General features: G+C 47.0%; 1 protein-coding gene across 1 annotated transcript in view; it reads right to left on the reverse strand.

The window, feature by feature from the left end:
- The window catches only part of LOC147662027 (uncharacterized), a 133,195-nt gene that overhangs the window by 44,663 nt on the left and 63,696 nt on the right, over positions 1–24,836 (reverse strand). Inside the window, exon 5 of the mRNA XM_086951176.1 lies at positions 17,711–17,812. Within this exon, the coding sequence (XP_086807302.1) occupies positions 17,711–17,812 (102 nt within the window). The remainder of the gene's footprint in view (positions 1–17,710; positions 17,813–24,836) is intronic.

Below are 24,836 nucleotides of genomic sequence, written 5' to 3' on the forward strand. Positions count from 1 at the left end.
TCACTTAGGGAAGCCACAGTGATACCTTTACTAAAGCCAGGCAAGGACGTAGGATTATGTGACTCCAACAGGCCGCTCTCCTTAATTGCTGTGGATAATAACATTCTGGCAAAAATAATCGCCGCTCGACTGGTCCTACTGGACCAGTCAGGATTGGTGGTCGACTGTAGATCTGAGAAACTAGTTCACGGATGCTCGGCAGATAAGGCCTGGCATTGAGCAACAGCGGTATTTTTAGATGCCACAAAGGTATGTGATTCAATCGAATGGCCAGATTTGCTGATAATGCTTAAAAGACTGGGACTGGGCAAAGTGATAATAAATAGGATTAAGCTACTTTACACTGAACTGGTCAACAAAATTTAAATAAACTAAAGGTTCTCTGAACCAGAAGCCATGAAACCGAGGACCCGGCAGGGCTGCCCCCTTTCACCAATCATATCTGCCCAAGTGACAGAACCGCAAGCATGTTTACTCAGAGTTTCACAGTGACAGAGGTATTCAGTTCAGACCCCATAGAGTGCTTACATCATTGTACACTGATAACTTAACTCTATTAATAGATGCAAATACGGACCATGGACTGCTTATAAACAGGGCAAAATACGTGATGATGCCGCTCACCAGTATCACAACACTGCCCAGGCTGGATTACCCACTACGATGGTAAACGGGCCCAGTGAAATATTTGGTTACAAAATTCCAGGGTGATACAGAAGTGATCATCATTGAAAACTATGAGACGACTACAGTAGAATAGCAACCAATGTTGATTATTGGTGGATTTACCGACCCCTGACCCCGGCGCGCTGAATAGCATCAATGAAGATGGTGATTTTGTCACAATTATTTTTATTTATTTATGAATATACCTGGGCCACTGAACCATAGCTTCTTTGCACAGCTCTGCACACTCCTTACACAACTCGCCTGGGCAAGGAAACAGCCTTGCAATTTCCTGAAAATGCTTCATAAGCCCCACAAACAGGGTGGGTTTGCAGTGCCCAATTTCAAGAAGTACTATTTGATCGCTCGGATGCAATTTGCATCATACTGGTTTCACAACACAAAAGAGGCACCACATAGGGGGCTCGAAATGGACCAGGCGGACTCATGCCCTAGAAACGATACTGTTCACAGGGGGGAGGGAACACCAGGACAAGGAGATGCTGATATCTGTTTCCTAGAACAGGGACATATTGACAAGGAGATGCCGATATCTGTTTCCTAGAACAGGGACATATTGACAAGGAGATGCCGATATCTGTTTCCTAGAATAGGGACATATTGCCAAGGAGATCTGGCATCTGTTTACAAGAACAGGGACATATTGCCAAGGAGATGCTGATATCTGTTTACTGGGACAGGGACATATTGACAAGGAGATGCCGATATCCGTTTCCTAGAATAGGGACAGATTGCCAAGGAGATCTGGCATCTGTTTACAAGAACAGGGACATATTGCCAAGGAGATGCTGATATCTGTTTACTGGGACAGGGACATATTGACAAGGAGATGCCGATATCTGTTTCCTAGAATAGGGACATATTGCCAAGGAGATCTGGCATCTGTTTACAAGAACAGGGACATATTGCCAAGGAGATGCTGATATCTGTTTACTGGGACAGAAACATATTGACAAGGAGATGCTAACATCTGTTTAAAAGAACAGGGACATATTGACAAGGAGATGCTGATATCTGTTTACTAGAACAGGGACATATTGCCAAGGAGATGCTGACATTGGTTTACAAGAATAGGGACATATTGACAAGGAGATGCGGACATCTGTTTACTAGAACAGGGACATATTGACAAGGAGATGCTGATATCTGTTTACTAGAACAGAGACAGATTGCCAAGGAGATGCTGACATTGGTTTACAAGAACAGGGACATATTGACAAGGAGATGCTCACATCTGTTTACTAGAACAGGGACATATTGACAATGAGATGCTGACATCTGTTTCCTAGAACAGGGACATATTGACAAGGAGATGCTGATATCTTTTTACTGGGACAGTGAACGCACTGACATGCGGGCACAACGTCACTCATACGGGGACATGTACACATCGGCCAAGCTGTAAATCAGCTGGGACAGTGGCTGTATGAACACAGACCTGCAGTCTTTTGCTCAGACATAGATACAATGGCACCTTAAAAGGGGAGCCCATGGACAGAATGATAGGAATACAGAGGCACTGTATGAGGAGTAGAGGCATACACTTGGACAGGAAGCATAGTTACACTGTGACAATCAGAGAATTGAGGGACCGTGAGGTCCAGAAAACTAATGGCACAAGGACAATGAATTAACAAACACAAGGATAGTAAATAAACAGTCCCTGGGACAGAAAGCAAAGTGATGCTGTCACAGAGACAGAATCCAGGGACACTGAGACCCGAAACATACTCACCAACCTGGTTGGTGTCATGCTTCATCATCGGGTCCCAGCCAGATGGCCGAATGCCACCTGGCTGTGCTGCAACACCTGAATTACAGTGGAGCTGGTTCTTGGAGGTGATGTGATGTGTGACTAAGTGTGTGAATTAACCATTAAAAATACCTACAGGATACCCCCTGTTATTTTATTCTTGGGGTCCTGGGGTATGACTAAAAATCCAATATGAGAGTTGATATCAACAATATCTATGTGTGATTGTGTCTATCATCAGGTGGTCGACATGTTTCAGCCCTAGGAAAAAATAGGAAGGGCTTTCTTCAGGACCTCTCACAATAAAGTGACTATAAAGTGAGTGATAAAAATGTATCAGATGGAATGCATATTTATACTCGCGCTAAGGAGTATATATCATGCTGTCTGGACTAATCAGTTGGTAGTCCTCCGTAAAATTTAGATTACATTTAGCCAGATCGAGAATTTCTCATCTTTGTCCCGGGATTTAGGGAAACAAATGCGTGTGCCTACAAAGGATCACTTTTTGCTCATTGTAGTTTAAACGCCGTGTCACCTAATCGCCTTGTTCCTGGGTGCAAAGGCTTCACCAGCCTTTGCACCCGGGAAGAAATGCGTTACTTACCTGTAACTGCAGTTATCCAGTATTAGTGTCTTTCATAGATTCACATGCCTGAATCATTCCCCGTCGTCGAGACGGGAGCCTCCGGTATATAAAAAAGTAATGTCCTAAGACATACATAAAGAGAATAGGTCTAAGGGTCTCACCTTAGTAACCTATCTAGGTCCTTATGCAGGAAGGACCAAATAGAGTAGGCTCCAGGGTCCCACCTTGGTAGCCTATCTGTGTCCTTTTGTAAAAAAGGACCAAAGTAAAAGGAACAACCAATCAGCTACTACCTCCCTCTAGAACCTTCCTGTGAGGAGCCTCAGTCTCTCAGATTTTCGTACGCACCAAGTTGGTTAGGTGTAAACCTGTTAGAGAGAGGTGAGTCCTGCCAGGGGAGGCGGGAGGGTGCATGTGAATCTATGAAAGACACTAATACTGGATAACTGCAGTTACAGGTAAGTAACGCATTTCTTATCCAGTATTTGGGTGTTTTTCATAGATTCACATGCCCGAATCAGAGTAGCAAGCAATACAATATGCTCATCCTGTGTTGATACAGAAAATATACGCCTGCAAATAAGGAACATTTGTGACTGTAAAAACAACAGCATACAATGTCATGCAGAATCTAGTAATAAAGAAATGTGCATACCAGTCCAGGATGGTGGGAAGTAGGAGGGCTCACCTCACTGGAATAGATGGCGAAGCACCGCTCTGCCCACTGCTGCGTCTTTCGTCAGCTCAGCATCCAAGCAGTAGTGCCTGGTGAAGGTATGCGGGGACTTCCAGGTCGCCGCTCTACAGATGTCCAGGAGTGGCACTCCAGCAAACAGTGCCGCAGACGTAGACATGGCTCTGGTGGAGTGGGCTTTGGCCCGTGAGTCCAGAGGTCGCCCTGCCTTCTCGTGGCAGAGAGTTATAGCTGAAGAGATCCATCTTGATATACTTTGTTTTGTTAGGGGCATGCCCTTCCTAGGTCTGCTGAATGCGACAAAGAGTTGGGATGACTTCCTGAATTGTCTTGTTCTATCAAGATAGAATTTGAGGCATCTCTGAAGGTCTAAAGAGTGCAATGATTTCTCAGCCGAAGTAGATGGGTTCGGAAAGAACGATTTAAGAACCACGGGCTCATTTAAATGGAAGTCCGATGGGACTTTGGGTATGAATCGTGGGTTAGTACGCAGGATGACTCTGTCCTCTTTGAATTGTAAGAAAGGGTCCTGGATGGAGAGGGCTTGCAATTCGCCTACCCTTCTGGCCGAGGTTAGCGCCAGTAGGAGGGCTGTCTTCCACGACATGAATTTGATATCCGATTTGTGGATAGGCTCAAAGGGATGCTTCATCAACTGGTGAAGAACTACGTTGAGTTGCCATGTTGGAGGGACAGGTTTTGGTCTAGGGAAGGACCTAAAAAGGCCCTTTAGGAATTGTTTGATGAGCCTGTCCGCCCACAGGGAAGGGCCCCTAGAAGTTCGAGTGAACCTAGAAATTGCTGCCAGGTGGACCTTGATGGACGCATGGGCAAGTCCTGAGTGCGCCAGGTGTAGGAGGTATGGCAGGAGTTGTTGGGGGGTGACATGGAAAGGATGTAGACCTTCCTTCTCACACCAGACGCAGAAGCGTTTCCATTTGAGAGTATAAGTCTTTTTTGTGCTGTCAGCTCTAGCGTTGGCCAGGACATCTCTGCACTCTTGCGGTATGTTCAGATGACTGAACTCGCGGTATTCAGGAGCCAGGCTGACAATTTCAGAGGGCCCAGGTTCGGGTGGAGAACCTGCCCGTGAGACATCGTGAGCAGGGTCGGGTGACTGTGTAGGCGAAGAGGTGGATGGACCGATAGACGATGGAGCTCCGTGTACCAGTGCTGCCTCGGCCAGGATGGGGCGATGAGGATCAGGGTGCAGGGCTCCGATTTCATTTTCCTGATTACCCTGGGTATCAGTGGGAATGGCGGAAAGGCGTAAGCAAACACGTTCTGCCAAGCTATGGAAAATGCATTCCCTAGTGTTCCTGGTTGGGGAAGCCTGCTTGCGAAGCTTGGGCATTTGGCGTTCTCCCTGGTGGCGAAGAGGTCTATCTGTGGCGTTCCCCACTTCGCGAACATGTAGTCCATTGCACCCGCGTCTAACTCCCATTCGTGGGATAGGGACTGTTCTCTGCTCAGGGCGTCCGCCAGGACGTTGTCTTTGCCCGGAACGTATTCGGCTTTGAGTGTGATGCCATGTTGGAGAAGCCAGTTCCAAACTCTCTGAGATTCTTGAGAGAGAGAGAGAGAGAGAGAGAGAGAGCGCGTCCCTCCCTGTTTGTTCAGGTAGTGCATCGTCGTGGTGTTGTCCGTCCTGACTAGCACTGGGGAGTTTCGGATGCGCGGGAGGAACGATTGGAGCGCCAGGAAGACTGCCCGTAGCTCCAGAATGTTGATGTGGAGTTTGGATTCCTGTGGCGTCCATTTTCCGTTGGTCTGTAGTTCTTGCAGGACTGCACCCCAGCCCTCCAAGGATGCGTCCGTGGTGATATGTGGTTGCGCCGGAACCTGGTACGGCAGCCCTTGCGACAGGTGTTTGGCTGATCTCCACCATTGTAGATTGTTGATCATAGGTTGGGTGACTCGTATGCGGTCCTCGAAGGATCCTGCAGCTTGTGTCCACTGTTTTGACAGTTCTTCCTGCAGGGGGCGCATTTTTAGGCGGCAGTGCGGGATGAGCAGGATGCATGACGACATCATGCCGAGGAGCGACTTGAAGATACGGACGGTCAGAGTCTTTTTGGATGCCACTGACCTGGCCAAGGAGATGAGTTTCGACTTTCTCTCCTGTGATGGAAAGGCTTTTGTGCATTCCGTGTCCAGGGTCGCTCCAAGAAAAGTGATGACTTGGGTTGGTGTTAGAGATGACTTTTCCTTGTTGAGGGTCAAGCCTAGGCGGCGGAAAAGATGCAGACAGGCGCTGGAAGATGCGGCTGCGGCTTCTCTCGACGGAGCCTTTACCAGCCAGTCGTCCAGGTAAGGGAAGACCTGGTATCCCTGCTGGCGAAGAAAGGCTGCGACAGGAGAAAGGCATTTCGTAAAGATCCGTGGAGCAGATTTGAGGCCGAAGGGGAGGACGCGGAATTGGTAGTGTACCCCTGCGACTGCAAACCTTAGGAACTTCCTGTGTCCCTTGAGGATAGGGATGTGGTAATAGGCGTCCTGTAGGTCTAGTGATGTCATATAGTCGCCTTTTTCCAGAAGTCCCAGGATCTCTTGTAGCGTGACCATCCGGAACGACTGTTTCTTTAAAAACACATTGAGAGCTCTCAAGTCGAGGATCGGTCGCCATTTCTTCCCCTTTTTGTGGATTAGGAAGAAGTGGGAATAGAATCCCTCCCCCTTCTGGGCGTGTGGGACTTTTTCTATTGCGCCCTTCTGAAGCATGGAAGCTAGTTCTTGGAGAAGCAGCCTAGGTGTCTGTGAGGGCGCTTGACGGGTGGTGTCTGTGGAGGAATTTGAGAGGAATTCCAGAGAGTGGCCGAATTGAAGAAGTTGTAGAACCCACCGGTCCGTTGTTATTTGCCGCCAATTTTGAAGGTAAAAAGAAAGTTTTCCTCCAAGTCGCAAAGAATGTGATGGTGGAGGGGCTGGCCAATTGGTAGAGTCATTGGCGATTGCCTGCGGGTCGCTTCTGTCCTTTTCCTCTGTAGGACGATTTGTTGAAGGAGGACTGACGTCCCGACTGGTTTTGGCGCTGTTGAAACTGCGTCTTGCCCTGTGAGTATGAGTAAGAGGACTTAATTTGATAAGAGCCTCTATAGGAGGATTGTCCTCTTCCCCTGTTGGTACGAAAGGACTGATTGTGAGATTGCAGAGTGCCTAGGGCTCTGGCTGTGTCGGTGTCCTTCTTGATTGCGGTGAGGGCTTCGTCAATCTTCTCGCCGAAAAGATGATCGCCATCATAAGGCATATCAAGAATTTTGGTTTGGACCTCCTGCCTGAAAGAGGTGGCCTTAAGCCAGCCTTGGCGTCTTAGGACAGCGGCGCCTGCCAGCTGTCTGAAGCCAGTCATGGCCACGTCAATGGCACAGTCGATCAGTTCTGAAGCCGAGGTTTGGCCCTCGAGGAGGAGCGAGTGTGCCTCCGCTTTTAGATCTTCTGGAAGGTCAGCAAGGTAGGGCGCGATGTCGACCCAGAGTTGACGGTTGTAACGCCCGAGAAGGGCAATGGAATTGGCGATCTTCACCCTCGTTGCAGAAGTAGTGGAAAAACGTTTCCCAACTGCATCCAACTTCCTGCCTTCTTTATCTGGTGGTGTTGATAAAGGTGATGCAGGGTTGCGCGAGTTCTTCTGCGCCGCCTGGGTGACCACAGAGTCCGCCTTAGGGTGACCCGTAAGGCATGCTGGAGCAGACGACGTAGCTCTATATTTTTTGTCCAGTCTGGGTACAATTACCTGCAGGGAAGCTGGAGACTGCATGAGTTGTTTGCCCTGTTTTAGTAGATAATCAATGATCGGGATCGATCTTGTAGTTTTCTTCGTTGGTTCCTTAAAATCATAGAGGAAACAGTCAGTTTCCTGAGTTTCCATGGACATATGGAACCTTTTGGCTGCCCTTTCCATGAGGTTATGGAAACCTCCAATATCTGCTGGCGGAGACTCAGAGGATTGTAGCTCCGGAGAGGCTGGAGAGTGAGTGACGTAGTCTTGGTCTGCATCCACGTCCGTATCGTCGTCTCGGACTTCCCCTTCTTCATGTTCCCTTCCCTCATCCTCGGACGAGATGGGGTCTTGTGCTGGGTCCTGTGTCCTAGGAAGAACCAGTGGAGGGGGCTTATGTCTTGGCACCTGCGCAGGAACAGGCACAGCTGGCTGCGGAGTTGGCGGAACAACAGGAGTGGCTTTTTGTGGAAACCGCTCTTTGTAGTCCTGAATAAGGAAGCGCAAGTCAGAAACTAAGGAGGCTGGCAAGCACACCATTGGAGTCACCTGAGTGTGAACTTGGGTAGATACAACTGGAGGAACAGGTTCTTCAACCTCCTGCTCTTCGTCCGTACTTTGGCACTTGACAATCAGGTCTGAGGGGCTAGTGGCCTGGGTAAACATTTCCTCCTCCGTTTCTTGGTCCTGTAAGAAGCAGGATGGCGTCAGCTGCTGGACCTTACTAGGCGATGTCATCTCCGGTGTAATCGGTATTTTGGAGATTCTGATGGTAACATGGGATGTTTGGGCGTCCATCGCATGTGATAGGAGCTCAGACTCCTTCCAGGCACTAGTCGCCGTCGATACCTGTGACGATGGCTTCATTAAGGAGCTCTCCGTCATTGGTTGAATTTTGGTCTTCGTCGACGGTGGGTCCGTCGACGACGCTCTCGTCGACGGTGCCTTTGGTAACTTTTCCGCTGTCGACTGCTTCGTCGTCGGCGCCGTCGTCGACGGAGTGCCCTTCGTCGACGGCTTCGTCGACGGTGTGACCTTTGTCGACGGTGTCGTCGTCGACGCCCTCGTCGACTGTGTTGGCGTCGACGTCCTCGTCGACGGACGTGTCGTCGACGGCGTGCTCCTAGTCAACGACGAAGCGGAGGATGAAAGTGGTCTTCCTGTCGACGATGAGTGAGTTAGTGTCGTCGACGAGGACGCCGACGATGCCATCGTCGTCGATACTGTCGTCGTCGATGTAGAGACGGTTTTTAGCGATGAGGTGGTCGCCGATTGCGCCGTCGTCATAGTAAGCAGTGGTTGCTTCCTGGGGACAGGAAGGTCCTTGCTAGACACGGTAGGCTTGCCCTCTGAAGACCTTTTGGACTTCTTAGGAGGGGTGTCTGAGGGGCCAGGGGAGGAAGCCCTAGGCCTCTTCAGGGAAAACTGTGAGGCGCCAGACATGCTCTCACCTTCAGAAATCAGGTCGCCTTCCGGTTTGTCCTTAAGCCTGTTTAGCCAAATTAGAAGTCTCCCTTCCCGGTCTTTCTGGGTCTTGTGGGAGAATTTACGGCAAATCCTGCAGTCTATGGACTGGTGGTGAGGATAGAGACAGTATATGCATGTCTCATGTTCGTCGTCCACGTGAAGCCTCAGTTTGCCACAGGAGGCACAGGGTCGAAAAAGTGCTCTCTTCTTGCTATCAGCCATAGCAAGAAAGTCGAAAAAACTGTAAAGGTAGATGAAAATCCAATATTCCTGAGGAGAACTCAGGTGGAGACTCCCTAGCACAACGTGCGGTAGAAAATCTGAGAGACTGAGGCTCCTCACAGGAAGGTTCTAGAGGGAGGTAGTAGCTGATTGGTTGTTCCTTTTACTTTGGTCCTTTTTTACAAAAGGACACAGATAGGCTACCAAGGTGGGACCCTGGAGCCTACTCTATTTGGTCCTTCCTGCATAAGGACCTAGATAGGTTACTAAGGTGAGACCCTTAGACCTATTCTCTTTATGTATGTCTTAGGACATTACTTTTTTATATACCGGAGGCTCCCGTCTCGACGACGGGGAATGATTTAGGCATGTGAATCTATGAAAGACACCCAAATACTGGATAACATGGAGATTAGTTCCTCAACTGCAGTGCTATAAAACATCGATAGCCTCACCACATCTGCACTTATAAAACACAAGCACCGAACCACTTCACCTGAAGAAACACCACACCTCCACCTCACACGTACCACAACATCATATTGATAGCCTCACCACATCTGCACTTATAAAACACAAGCCCCGAACCACTTCACCAGAAGAAACACCACACCTCCACCTCACACGTACCACAACAACATATTGATAGCCTCACCACATCTGCACTTATAAAACACAAGCACCGACCACTTCACCTGAACAAACACCATACTTCCACACTCTCATCTCACATGCACTGCTTTAACATATCTATAGCCTCACCTCATCCGCACCTACAAAACACATGCATCGAACCACTCCACCAGAAGAAACACCTCCACCTCACACGTACCACAACATATGGATAGCATCATCTCATCTGCACCTATAAAACACATGCATCGAACCACTTCACCTGAAGAAACACCATACTTCCACTCTCATCTCACATGCACTGCTTTAACATATCTATAGCCTCACCTCATCCGCACCTACAAAACACATGCATCGAACCACTCCACCAGAAGAAACACCGCAACCTCACACGTACCACAACAACATATCAATAGCCTCATCTCCACCTATAAAACACATGCACCGACCACTTCACCTGAAAAACACCATACTTCCACACCCTTTACACACACACGCTGCTACAACATATGGATAGCCTCATCTAAATCCACACCTATACAACATATGCACCAGACCACTTCACCTGCCTAAACACCATACTATCACACCCTTACCTCACACGCACCGCTACAACATATGGATAGCCTCATCTAAATCCACACCTATACAACACATGCACCAAACCACTTCACCTGCAGAAACACCATACTTTCAGACCCTCACCTCACACGCACTACTACAATCCATGCGCACCCTCACCTGCATCACCACAGCACATCCATACCCTCCTCACACGCACCATTTCAACACATCCACAGCATCACTCAAATCGCACCACTACAATACATTCATAACTACACCGCTCCACCACAGCTACAACCTCACTTTACCTGCTCTGCCTCAGCACATCCACAGGACCACTTGCCTCGCACACTGTCTAACATTCACAGCATCGCTTCATCACAATACAGTGATAAAGCTACACCAATATAACACATCAACACACTCACTTCACCGATACTGCTACAAGACATCCACATCATCACTTCACATGAACCTGTACAGCACATCCACACTCTCCACTCACTCACACCAACACAACACCTTTGCAGCTTCGCTTCACATGCACTACAACTCCTTCAAATAATTATTCACACTGCTATAACAGATGCACTACGATACTTCACCTGCACCACTACAATATATCCACAACTCACCTAACCCTCTCTCGTACCACAACACATTAACCTCAATTCACCAGTACAACCAAAACACTGCTCTGAATCACCTCACCCAACCTACTACCACACATTTACCACATCAGCTCGCCTGCATCATTGCAACACATCCGCAGCCTCATCCAGACTGCTACAATACAGTCACAGCATTACTTCACCAAGACCACAACAGTATATGCACAGACTTACTACACCCACTCCACTGCAACAAATAACTTCACACACATAACTACAACATGCCCACTGCATCACTTCACCAACACCAATAATGTATGTCCACAGCCGTACCTCACCTGCAAAGCTCCTACACATCCATATACTAACATCACTTCCTGACACCAAGTCCTCAAGAAGACCATGAACACATGATTAGGTTTAGGGTTGATGAAAGAACGGATTTCTTTGACTTTTGTACGAGCATGGAGGTGATAATTGATTGTTTCACCTATTTTTTTAAACTCTTTATTGAAACATTGCTCATCATACAGATTATACAGGAAATGCATGTAGATTGGCGATCTACAAATGTAGTGCCTAAGAGGTATAGCTTGAAAAATGTCCATGCATATTCAAGAGGGGGCGCTCTTACAGCCAGTCATCTTCCATGCAGTTTGCCACAATATCAAGTCCCCAGTAGAGCGCTAGTCCATCCCCCGAGAAACTTCTCTCGGTCATCAGTAACCCCTAAAGTACCAAAGGCACCCCATACTTTATTCCATTTATTAGGGGCAGCCCCATCTCTGGTACACTACCTGCTCGACCCTCTGGCATCAGTCTAGGTCAGACTCCGGTCCTCAAGTCTTGGAGGAGTGGTGGTGTGGCCCCAGGCCCATGCAGTGTTCTTCTTGGTCACGCCCCCCCCAGCCATCACCAACCACATACCTAGGCCAGGGATGCTCACCTGGGGCTGTCAGGAGGAGCCACTTTGCTTCTAAGGACAGAAACTCTGGACATTACCTCAGTGACCCGTCACCAGACATTCCCACATGACAAGGAAAATGGAGGCCTCCTGGCCACATCCCCGGTGACAAGTTGATCAGCCCGCTCCATCTTAGATAGCAGAGTCGTGGAATAAAAAGATCTATCAAAGATCCTAAGCTGAATCAGTCTAAACCGAGCGCAAATTGCAATAACCCACAGGCTCTGGATCGTTTCCACCCAATCGTGATCTTCCGTTTCCCCTAGGTCTCCGGCCCAGGCCTCCCTGAGCGTCACCAACGGGACAACAGAGTTGTTGACCAGCTGCCTGTACATCATAGTGATCGCTTTGTCAGTTATGGGCTCTGTCACTCGTGCAAAATGGAGTCCTAACAAATCCAGGCCGCTAGCAGCTTGGGACCCCGCTCAAAGATCATACAGGAAAAGGGGACATCCCCACCTAGTGACCTTCTGCAGGGCAAAGACGTGGGAGACCAATCTATTAATCCTCACACCCTAGCCAGTGGGCCCTGATATAAGAGTTTAACCTAGCCACAGAATTTTGGGCCAAACACAAGCAAGCCTGAAAAGCGAAGATGTAGTTCCATCTGATGGTATTGAATACTATTTTTCCATCCAGAGACATCAAAACTGGCTAGGTACAGCTTGTGGGGTTTTTAGAGTTCTCAGAGAGGAAAGGCGCGCTACCTAGTGTAAACGTTTGGTGTGTATCTTAGGCTAAGTTATGGCGTGGTGCGGAAGAGCGAGCGGAAAAGACCCCTTAACCGTTCAACAAAAGGTCTGAAGACAGGCCTTCGAGAGAATATAAACAGCAAAGCTCTTGCACACAACAAGCAATGTATAACAATAGTAGTTACGCAGCAGAAAGCATTGTAAAATATAGCCAAATAAATGACAGTTGCAATTCTCGTATAAATTCTTGGAAGATGGGTAGTTTAAAGATTCCACAACCAGCCGACACGTGTTTCGTCGTGTGGGAACAACTCACGACTCTTAAGGACTTAAGACACAACCTACACTCATGTAGGTCTGGTGGGAAATATTCAAATGGATCTGATTTCGTCAATCGGAGTAACAGAGGTTTGATTCTTGTCTTCAGAGTGGAATATTAGTGAAACTTTAGCGATCATGTGCACATAGGGTCAAAGTGCTATATTAGTCGTGCTTAATAAGTGTGCATATTAAGCCTACAACCGGGAGGGGATCCAGAATCTGGTTCTAGATCATGCGGGTACAGCTATGAATCATGGATTTATCACCAACGGTCCATTGTTGGAAAACCGCGACCGGGAACCAAAGGAGGAGGGATGTCACGCTGGTGATAAATCCAAGTCATTTATTTGGCTATATTTTTACAATGCTTTCTGTTGCGTAACTACTATTGTTATACCTTGCTTGTTGTGTGCGAGAGCTTTGCTGTTTATATCAAAACTAGCTACTCCATTTGAAGAGGTGTGGTCCCATGCAGTGCTCCATAAAGGTGTCTCAAGTTGAGGCGGGTGCTTCTATTAGGCATGAAACCAGACTGGCCGGGATGTATGAGCGAAGTGTTAACAGAGCGCAGCCTGGTAGCCAGGACCTTTGCTAGCACCTTTGCCTCTACGTTTAGTAAGGATATGGGTCGATACAAGCCAAAGTCGGCCCATGGCTTGCCTTTCTTGTGGATAACAACAATGGTGGCTACTCGCTGGTCTGCTGGAATGCTGCCCTCATCTTGCGCCCTGAGGAACATAGTTAAAGTGTTTGGCAACTGTTTCCGCCATCCCTTTCTAAAGTTCTACTGGTATACCTGTCACGATTCGCTCCCTATGTTCTCGTGTCAACCACCAGGGGGCTGAACTGTGGGACTCTCCAGTGTTCTAATATGCTTCTTGACACTCCCCTGCATGCATATCTTGACTTCCAGCCATTTGGACACTATTTGGGAATTGACATCCATTCCCAATCCATGCCGGGTTTTGTGAAAGCCAGCCTGCTTAGACTTAAAGCCAGCCTACTCATTCCTGAAACTCCATTACCCAGAATTCCCTGCTCACTGCTTTGTCTCCACCCCTGCAGGCCAAGGATGGGTGGAGGAATTCAGCTCACCTGTGGCTGATTGCTGCTGCTAGCCTGCTCACACCAGCTGCATGTGATTACTGTGAGCTCTTTTAAGCCCCAGCTCCCTTCAGGCAAATGTTGGTCATTGTAGCTGTTTACCGGTGAGACCAATCCTTGGTTCCAGAGTTTCCTGAGCTTTTGCTATTCTTGTTTCCAGTGTTTCCTGAGCTTTAATTATGCCTTGTTCCTGACCTGCTGCTTTCCCTGAACCTGAATTAGCTCTGCCTGCAGTGCTACCTTGTTTCCAGAGTTCCTGAGCTATAATAATTCTTTGTTCCTGGGCTTAGCTATTTCTTGTTCCTGATTTGCACTGCTTGCAGTGCTCTCTTGACTCCTTGTTTCCTGAGCTGTAGCTATGTCCTGTTTCCTTGAACCAGTATTGCCTGCAGTGCTACCTTGACTCCTGAAGCTTTGGTAGTTCCCTGTTCCTGAACCAGCACTGTATGCAGTGCTGCCTTGACCACTGAGCTTTAGCTCACTTCTTGTTCTTGCACCAGCACTGCCTTCTCTGCTACTTTGTTTTCTTGATTCCTTAACCTGCACTATTCTAGTAAACCCTTGTAGCCTTCCCTTCTTTATTAACGTTTCCAGTCCCTGCCTTGCTTCCCATTTCCTTGGTTGCAGTTCTAGTCTGCTGCCTTTCTATTCTGTTGTCTTACTTCTGTTACCTTGTATGTTTGTTACCTGCTTTCTGCCAAGTGTGCCCTGTAATTTCCTTCCTTTACTGTTAAGCACTCCTCCTTCGTAGCTCCTTGTCTATTGTGCTTGTGTTTAGTTCTACCCCTTTGCTGTTACTGCCTTGTGCGTTCCTGTTTGATCGCCAGGCTCCGTGGGCTCAGCTGACTACCTAGGTGGCGTTTCTTGTTCACTGAGTTTGGTCTTTGAGTTACATTTATAACATCACTATAGGTATAAGCTCCACAGACCCTGCCTTTGCATGCATATCCTACATGTGGGTAATTGCAGTCAGTATCTGTAACAGCAATTGCAGGTAAGAAACTTACTGAGCTTCAGTCTTACTGTGTGGAGCTCCTGAGTGCTTGTATAGACAGGCTTTTTGGCCCTAGTTGGCAGTGATATAGACTTTAATCTTGCTCACATCTAGGATACGTATTCCTAGCTTGTGTTGGCCCTTTTAAGCCCTTTCTTCCAGACCTAGAAGAGGCCATCTATTGCCTATTGGCTTTGGCCTGTCATTTTTGCTTATAGTAGAGGTTGGATCCTGTGGTCCTGACTTTATATTACACATTGGTATGGTTTATGTAGGTACTCTGACAGAGCTAAGGGTTATTTCATCCTTCTTAGGCCTACAAGGTCCAGAACTAGAGAGACTCCATTTTGATGGAGCTGAGAGGCTTCAAGGGAAAGGTAAAGTTTATAGTTAAGGCTGTTGACTGCTAGGGGAAAACCAGTCAGGACTGCTTCTTATCCGAGGAGTGTGTTTGTCTCTTGGGCCCAGACGTAACAAGCAGCTGGCCACTGCGGTTGCGCAGAGAGCTCTGGAGCTAGCACAGGAATCCGGTGGGAGGCAGCCCTCTGTTGGAAATTTCCATGAGGGGAGAGGAATCCATATTAGCGAGCTGCAGGAGAGGAGGAGTGGTCAGTTCAGTTTGGTTCTTGCAGAGGAGAGAGCAGGATGTCTGCTGGAGCTGCAGAATGCAGTGCAGTTCTATTGGTTTTCTGGAATGGAGAAAGAAGGCAGATGATTGCTGAAGCTGAAGAGAGAGCAGTGCAGAGAGCATCAAAGCAGATGGAGGAGCTAAGGCTGTCAGCTGGAGCAATTGAACCAGAGGCGTGGTGATGTGGTGACGGAGGAAGAGACAGAGAGAGAGCCCTGATCCCACCAGAGTCAGAGAGAAATGTTCCTTCTAATAGGTGAGGTAGTCTGAACTAGTCCCCTTTACAATTACACCTTAATCTTGTCCTTATTCCCTAGGCTATTGTATGTCTAATCCTTTTCTTTCAGCGGTGTGTTAAAAGTTCCTGTTACCCCGCAGATAACCTTGTACTGAATGTCTAATCCTTTTCTTTCAGCGGTGTGTTAAAGTTCCTGTTAGTCATAGAGACCCCGCAGATCTGTGTATGTGTATTTCATCATTGTTAAAATAAAGATAATCCAGTTCTTAGTGAACTAGTGTGGTGTATATCTTTTGTCCCCATACAGTGGAGGTAACCTTGTCTCCTAGTCAGGTATTACTGTTTGAACAGATGTTACCCCTGATCAGGTAAGTGATAGTTGAATAATTAGGGAGATAGGAGACCTGCAACTAAGGGATAAAGTTTATATCAAATAATTTGGCCATCCCATAATATTATTGTAGTAGCGAACCCTTAGTGAATAGTGAGAGAGACCTCCCAACATAGAGAGACAGAGAGCTGAAGGTATTCATAGGAAAGTGGTCGTCATTGGTAAGTGGCGTTAATGAGAACACTGGGAAGGAGACCAGTGTTTAGATCTGCCGGATTGTAGATCGTGTGTAAATGAGAGCACTGGGAAGGAGACCAGTGTTTAGATCTGCCGGATTGCAGATCGGATTGTAAGTGAGTGAGCACCAGGTAGGAGACTGGTGTGTAAGTCCCGCTGGATTGGGGACACAATAGAAAGAGAGTGAGCACTGGGGCTGCAGCCCAGTGTATATGGCACGCTGGATTGTGTGTCGAGTGAGCACTGAGGGTGAGCAGTGTGTATACCCGCAAGATTGCGGCTTGAGTGAGCACTGAGGGTAATCAGTGTGTAATGGTAGATAATCAGAACTGCCCCAGGGTAGATTAGTCTGGACCCATGTGGTCGCGAGACTATGAGGTATGAGTGTGGTGTAGGGCATGGATGTCCTTAGTAATCAGTGAGTATTCTTAGTATCCCTATAGATTTAGTGGTGTTTCTGATGATATGAGCTTGTATATTGCGAGTTCCCCATCCTCAGGTAGGTTCCCAGGTGCCTGGATAGATGGTCCTGAGGAGAGAGGTGGTTACGTTCCGGCTGGGTTAGAGGGGCTCTCAGGAGCTGATCCCATCTGGTCCAAAAATCCAGTCGTTACAGTGCTTTACCCCACACCCCCCTTTAATGTTAATGTTGTATTATATATATATGTCTTGCGTGTCCGTCCTGGGTGTAGTAAGTCTAAATGCTAAATTGCCTTGTGAGTGCCCTTCCTTTCTGAGTCTTACCCATCTTGTTCACTTGTACAGGCTTCCCCTTTGTATCCCTATTTCTCCTCTGACTCCCTGTATGATCCTGGGCAGCACTGTACTTCTTTCTGTGTACGTCTTCTACCCAGTTCCCAGTCCTTGTCCAAGTCCCTGACTGAGTTCCCCACATAGTCCCGGACAGTCCCTGACAATACCATTGGGTCCGGCTGTTTTCCCTGACTGCAGGCTTCGTATCGCCCTCACAAACTGCTTGTCCGTCAAGTTAGACTCTAGAGTCCCTCGCTCTTCGCCTGTGTGCGTCTGTAGAAATATAGCACAGTCTGTGGCGGTCCTAGACACTGTGGAGGTGTAAAGATCCTCAATGTTTAGCAAAGGTGTCGGATATGGCAGGATCAGTTGTTTGGAACCTACCTTCCCAGTCTGCAATCTTCAATACCCAGGGACGGACCATCTCTCTAGTCGAAACAGGCTAACAGCTTGGTGGACTTGTCCCCATATTAAGAATTTAAATAGAACAACTTAATAAAAGATCCTGACCTGCACCAAGTTCAGCAACTCTTGCACTTCCCTGGGGGTTCGGAGGAAGCATCAAAGGCTGTCGTTGATCTCCGACTGTTATCACTGACACTGCCGGCTGACCTGTTGAAGCAAAGGAAAACCGATAAGATCTCTTCAGACTGAAACGGTTTATTCAGGGAAATATCCAAAGGTTAAAAGGGACGTTATAGTTAGGTAAATGTACATGTATTTATATAGCGCAAATCGCCCACATCGCAGGCATCTATGCGCTTGCTTAGGGAACCCGTCCTGGTATTCCCCTGTGAGATACCCCGGCAGGGTATCCACAAGGTGAAAGCCAGGCATCCCGCCGCAAGGGGCCATTGTGGAGATTAAGCAAGCTATTGCCCAGAGTCGCAGAGTGTGAACCCATGAGTCGAGTAGGCACCGGATTGAGAATTATCGAGTCCATGGAATTATTGAGCCCAACCCCCGTCGGGGCGGGGAATTGAACCCTGGTCCAGGGCCGATCTCAGGTTCCGGGTCTGCCGCCTCTAACCCCTGAGCCACACTTCTCCAGGTGAAATTTTAAACAAACAAAACCAATTAAATTCACCTGTTCTAGCTATCTCAAGTAATTAGAACTCTCGCCTTCGCAATGCACTGTTGTCATCAATTATGTCTAGGCTTTCCTGTTTTCAGTTTCTATTTTTGGTCAATTCTGGTGGGGTTTATTCAGTGTTTTCAAGTGATTTCAATACCTTAAAAAAATGTTGTTTTCAGTGGTTACACTTTTTCGCGCCACTAAAAACAGAAAAAGTGTTTTTCCGGTGTTTATGGAACATTTTCCTTTTATTATTGCTTGCTTTCTGCACTGATAGCACATGGTATATAGACAATGTAAGTATAGTGTATATGAGGTCCAAAAAGAATTTTGCAAATTAAACTTATTATTGTACACCATAGAATACTTCTTCAGTGAGTCTTTGGTCATGTGCGCTCGCTCTTTCTTTCTTATGTAAACTTCTGTGGAAAGGTCCTCTCAACATTGGCACTTGAGACGGGCAACGCCAAAACAGCCAGTACAGAATTTGTTAACTCTGGCCACTGACAGAGCTTTCCATGCCAATACTGGTGCACTTGAACATTGTGATTCTCAGGGCAGGTTCTGCACTTATGCCCTCAGAGTTAGTGAAGCGGTCAAAAATGAATCAGCACTTTTGAAACTATGGAGGAAACTCCCCTTAACTGAAGGGATCTCAAACTTGTACAGAGTACCACAGTGAGGTTTCATTGACTTCAAATGCCATTGGTGGTGAAGGGACATTTCTATGCATCATTTCCAAAAGTCTGGTGTCATGTTTCCACCACTATCCCAGATGCTTGGTGATAGTGCTCTTTTTACATATACTTGATACTATACCTTGCATTGAATGTTTAAAGCCTGAGCCTTTGGCAATTCACCTACTATCAATACTGACCCACTAGAAACTGGAGGCTGATGTATTAAGGGTTTTCACCCATTCTCTGTGGGTAAATGTGATGACACACATTAGGAAAGATTCTTGTGAAACCAGCCATTTTACCTATCAGTAAAAGAAATAAACACAGCCAAAATATCAAATATGATTTTGATATTTCCTGATTCTCTACAGTTTATAAAAAAAATTGAACAGGACCTAAAACATGCTTCTAAACCCTGCATCTTAAGACTAAAGACCACAAAACTGAAAAAAGCAAAAGGAAGAAGAAACAATATTTTAGTGGCACCCCTAAACAACAAAACTCAAACAAATGCAAATGCTTGTTGTAACTTTGTGTAAATCTGTTCAGTAGTTTTGGAGTTATAAACTGAAAAAGATTTATGTACATCTAAGGACATGGATTCATGTACCACCAGTAATACCGTGATTGGCAGGCTGCAACCTGAGAGTACAGTTGCGGCTGCCATTTAGTGTATCAGCATTTGTCCCAGAGTGGGGAGAATAAAGCCTAAATATGATATAAGGGGTCAGGATAGAGGTATCCTGCCCCCATAGGACTGATTGAGAGTGTGTGTGAGGGGCCCCTCATGGGCAAGAAATTGCCCCAAAAAGTTTTTGGGGGCACGTGAAGATCCATGGATCTATTGCAGTGCTCAGCAAGACCCCCCATGTGAATACACGACAGATACACGGATCCAGTGTTCAATTAAAAAAAGAACATACTCATTCACATACTCTCACACTCCCACACAACTCGCATTTCTACTCACACATCTATACATCCACTCACACACCCATAGTCACTCACACTTCCGCACAGACCCAGAGAAGCACTCACAGACCAACACATTCACTCACAGACCCACAAAACCACTAACACGCCCAGTAACTTACCTATATAGTCACTCACACACTCATAGAGCTACTCACACACCCACTCACAGACCCACATAGCCACTCACACCTACTCGTACACACATACAGCTACTAACACACACACCCAGACTCACACACCCATTCACATACTAACACACCCACTCAGACTCCTACACCCACTCACAGACCCACATAACCACTCACACACACAGTCATACACTTACACAGCCACTCATAAACCCATGCAGCCACTCAGACATACAGCAACTAACATACCCACCCATAGACTGACAAAATACTCATAGACCCAGTCACACACCTACAGAGCTACTCACACACCCATACAGCTACTCACACACCAAGTCACAGACCAACACAGCCACTTACACACCCATACACCTACTCACAGACCCACAAATCCACTACCACACCAAGTCATACACATACACAGCCTTAGAGCCACTCACACCCACTTACAGACACACACAGCCACTCACACCCCAACTCACACATGCATACATCCACTCACACACCCATTCACAGACTCATACACCCATTAAGAGACTTATACACCCACTCACATACCCATTCACAGACTCATACACCCACACACACCCACTAACAGGCCCACAAAACCACTCACACATGCAGCCACACATGTACACACCCATACAGCCACTCAAGCCCCACACAGCCACTAACATACAAACTCACAGGTCCATAAAACCACTCACAGCTACCCACAGACCCACAAAACTAATAACACTAACAATCGCACACCCATACACTCACAGACCCACAAAATCACTTGCAGACCGTTACACACCTACAGAGCCACTCACACACCCACAAAACCCCTTACACACCAACCCTCAAAGCCCCTCACACACCCAGTCACACAGCCACTGTATTACAAGTGTTGTTGTTTTCTACTGAATGTAAGTTTTCCCACAAAACTATGGCCCATGATCCAGACTCTGACCATTTTGGAGACTAAGGTACAGCCACCTGTATCTTGAAAGTACTGCAAAATTTAAAAGGAAAATGCTACTTACCAGTATGCATCTGTTCTTGGCATGTAGTGCTGCTGACATTCATATCTTAGCATAGATCGCCGCCTAGTTTTGGGTCCGGATGATTGCACCTTGTTGTCTTGGAAGAGTCTTCGAAGTATCACAAGGTAGGTGACTCCTCCCTTGGACTACAGTGCGCATGAGCATACACTCCATCCTCAGATTGTTTTTCGCCATTGTGGCAAAGATGGAGTATAGTAAAGTAAAAGATGGCCATGCAAAGAAAATCCTGCAGCTGCGACAGGCCCCGGGGAGGAGGGTGGGCGATATGAATGCCAGCAGCCCTACATGCCAAGAACAGATGCATACTGGTAAGTAGCATTTTCCGTTCGAGGCATGTGGGCTGCTGAATTCATATCTTAGCTTAGACTGTATAGCAGTACCTCCTCTTTTAATTTTCACAAGTGGGCTAGAGACACTGTAATCGAGAACGATAACTCAATATGGTTTTATATACCTTTTTTTCCTTTAATAATACACGCGTTTTTAAGCTTACAACGATTTTAATGATGTACGTTTTATATTGTGAGTTTTAATTAACTGTACAATAAAGTAAACCTAAACCTATCCTTTAGCGGTGGACGCCTGCCCCGGCTGCAGCAGTTTGAAAGAGAGTTCTGAGGACAAGCTTGCTGCTTTGATTGCACATCTATACAATAGTGTTTAGTGAAAGTGTGTATGGTAGACCGTGTAGCTGCTCTACAGATGTCTTCTAGTGGAATGTTTCCCAGGAAAGCCATGGATGCCCCCATTTTGCGCGTAGAGTGTGCTCTTGGGGGAACTGTTAGAGTGCGTTTAGCTTTATGGTAGCATATTTGGATGCATTTAACTATCCATCTGGCTATTCCTGATTTTGAGATGGGGTTACCCTTATGCTGTGGTGAAAAAGCGACAAATAGTTGCTTTGTTTTCCTGAATGGTTTAGTTCTGTCAACATAATATAACAGAGCTCTTCTTACATCTAGTGTGTGTAAGGCTCTCTCAGCTACTGACTGCGGGTTTTGGAAGAAAACTGGCAGTTTTGATGTGGAAAGTGGATATGACCTTTGGCATGAACTTCGGGTTAGTACGTAGAACTACCTTATTTGCATGTATTTGCATGAAAGGTTCCTGAATCGTTAGAGCCTGTAACTCACTTACTCGTCTGAGTGAAGTGATGGCAATTAAAAATGCCACATTCCATGTTAGAAATTGCAGTTCACATGAGTGGAGTGGTTCAAAAGGAGGTCCCATAAGTCTGGTTAGTACTATATTTAAGTTCCAGACCGGTGAAGGCGGATGTTTTGGAGGGATTATCCTTTTAAGCCCTTCCATGAAAGCCTTGATTGGTGGAACTCTGAACAGAGACAGGTGCTATGCAGCTAAAAAGAGCCTCCACTAAAATCTCCAATCCATGGTACGACGGGAGTCTCAATGAGGATAGACGAGCCATGCGAATGGCAGAGCGCACCTGGAGATCAGCTCCCTCTGCACTGCACCTAAAAACACTGAAGAAAAAGAGATACGCCTACTTCAGGAAAATAAAACGCTCAAAATCAGATTTCTTCAGCCTCCAGCTCGACCAAGCAAAAAACCGTCCGAGAAAACTGTTTGAGCTAATCAGAACACAATCCAAGGAACAACCCCAACCACTCAGCACTATGCGCGAAGCACCCTCCTGTGAAGACTTCTCCGCTTTCTTTATCCAAAAAACTGACAACATAAAGAGCGATCTCCTCATTGACGCAAGCCTCTACTCCAAACCCCACTGCATAGCACCCACTGAACCAAAAAACAATGCTACATGGTCATCCTTTGGCACCTACTCTGAAGAAGAAATTGGCAAACTGCTCAGCACCTTGAAACCATCCAATCACCTCACGGACCCCCTTCCTGCTAACGCTGTAAAAGACTTTACCCCTTTGCTCCTCCCACTCTGGACTAAAATTATCAACAGCTCACTTAAACAAGGAACCATCCCTGACTCCCTCAAAGTTGGACAAGTCACACCTCTACTAAAGAAACCCACAGCCGACCCCTCTGATCTAAACAATTACCGTCCCATTACCAATATTCCCACTCTCGCCAAACTGTTGGAAAAATGCGCACAACTACAATTGACTAAACACATTGATCAGTTTGATCTCCTCAACCCTCATCAATCAGTCTTCCGAGCAGGACACAGTACAGAAACTGCTATGACTCACATAATTGACAACGCCCTTCAAATCCTAGATCAAAACGATACCTGCCTCCTCATCCTTCTGGATCTCTCTTCAGCATTCGACACCGTTAAATATGAGAATTTACTCGAACTATTAAACACAAGAATGGGTCTATCTGGGACTATTCTCAAGTGGTTCACTTCCTTTCTACACAACAGGTCGCAGAAATTCAAGAGCAACAACCTGATGTCCTCGCCAATACCTGTATCGTTAGGCGTCCCCCAAGGATCCTCCCTATCCCCAACTTTGTTCAACCTAGTTATGGAACCTCTCACCACCTTGTTACAAGCATCCAATGTACACTTTCACATGTACGCCGATGACACCCACCCCCTCCCGCAGCCTCAGCCTGCCTGCTCAACACTCGTTCAGCAGTCAAACATCAACTCGAGCTTTTCAATCTTCTAAGATCGGACTCTCCTGATTACCTATTCCTCACCGAAACTTGGTTCTCCGCCGATTCGCTCCCCGATCTCTTGGCTATCCTTCCCGACACTTACTACGCTCTCAGAGCGGATCGCCCGGCCGGTAAAGCTGGAGGCGGAGTGGCATTGATTGTTCGCTCTACCTTCAAATTCCAGCTTCTCGATCACTCTCCCATACCCAACGTGGACTACCTTGTGGCTCGGTCCCTCAACCTTACAGATCCTCTTACTTTTGTTCTTATGTACCATCCCCCCCCTACCTATGCCTCAATTTGTAGCCTCCTTGAAGGAGCTCTTGGCTACCCTGGCGGTCAATAACTCATCAGTCATCCTCCTTGGAGACTTTAATTACTGGCCTGATGACCCCAGGGAAAATGCCACATCCAAAGATTTCTCTGCTACCCTTCTATCCTTAAATTTCACATCTCATATTGCTGTCCCCACCCACATGAAGGGCCACATCTTGGATCAAATATGGTCACAGCGCCGCAAAGTCTCCCCTCCATCCATCTCTCCGTGCATTTGGTCCGATCACTTTACTATTTCCTTTAGTATTCTTTCTGCCTCCACCGCCAACCCCCCCCTTACTCAAAAACGTGCTAGCCCGTAGCTGGAACCAGACCGATTTCACTCTTTTCTCGACCTCACTGACCTCCTCAGCACCTGACCTGGCAGACCTCTCTCTCGAATCTCAAACTAATGCCATCAATACTGGGCTCTCTTCCTCTTGCGATCAGGTTGCCCCACTTAAGAAAGTCAAAATTGTCCGTCCACATGACGCACATAGATGGTTTTCGAGTGAGCTTAAAGTTCTTAAACTCAATCTCAGGCGCTCGGAACGCCACTGGAGGCGAAATTACTGTCCTCTACTCCGTTCTAAATATAAGCTTCTGCTCAACAGTTACAAAAAGGCTATTTTGCTTGCCAAGACAAAATATTTCACGGAGAGAGTTGCTCTCTCTACAAATAAACCTCGTGAAATCTTTTCTCTTGTCCAGCAACTCGCCACCTCTGACCGCACTAGCACCAGCCTTGCCCCCACTCAATCCCTCTGTTTTGCACTTAACGATTACTTTATTGACAAGATTGTCAACATCAAAGCT

This window comes from Lissotriton vulgaris, unplaced genomic scaffold (assembly GCF_964263255.1).
Source record: "Lissotriton vulgaris unplaced genomic scaffold, aLisVul1.2 SCAFFOLD_781, whole genome shotgun sequence".
Taxonomy (NCBI): Eukaryota; Metazoa; Chordata; class Amphibia; order Caudata; family Salamandridae; genus Lissotriton; species Lissotriton vulgaris.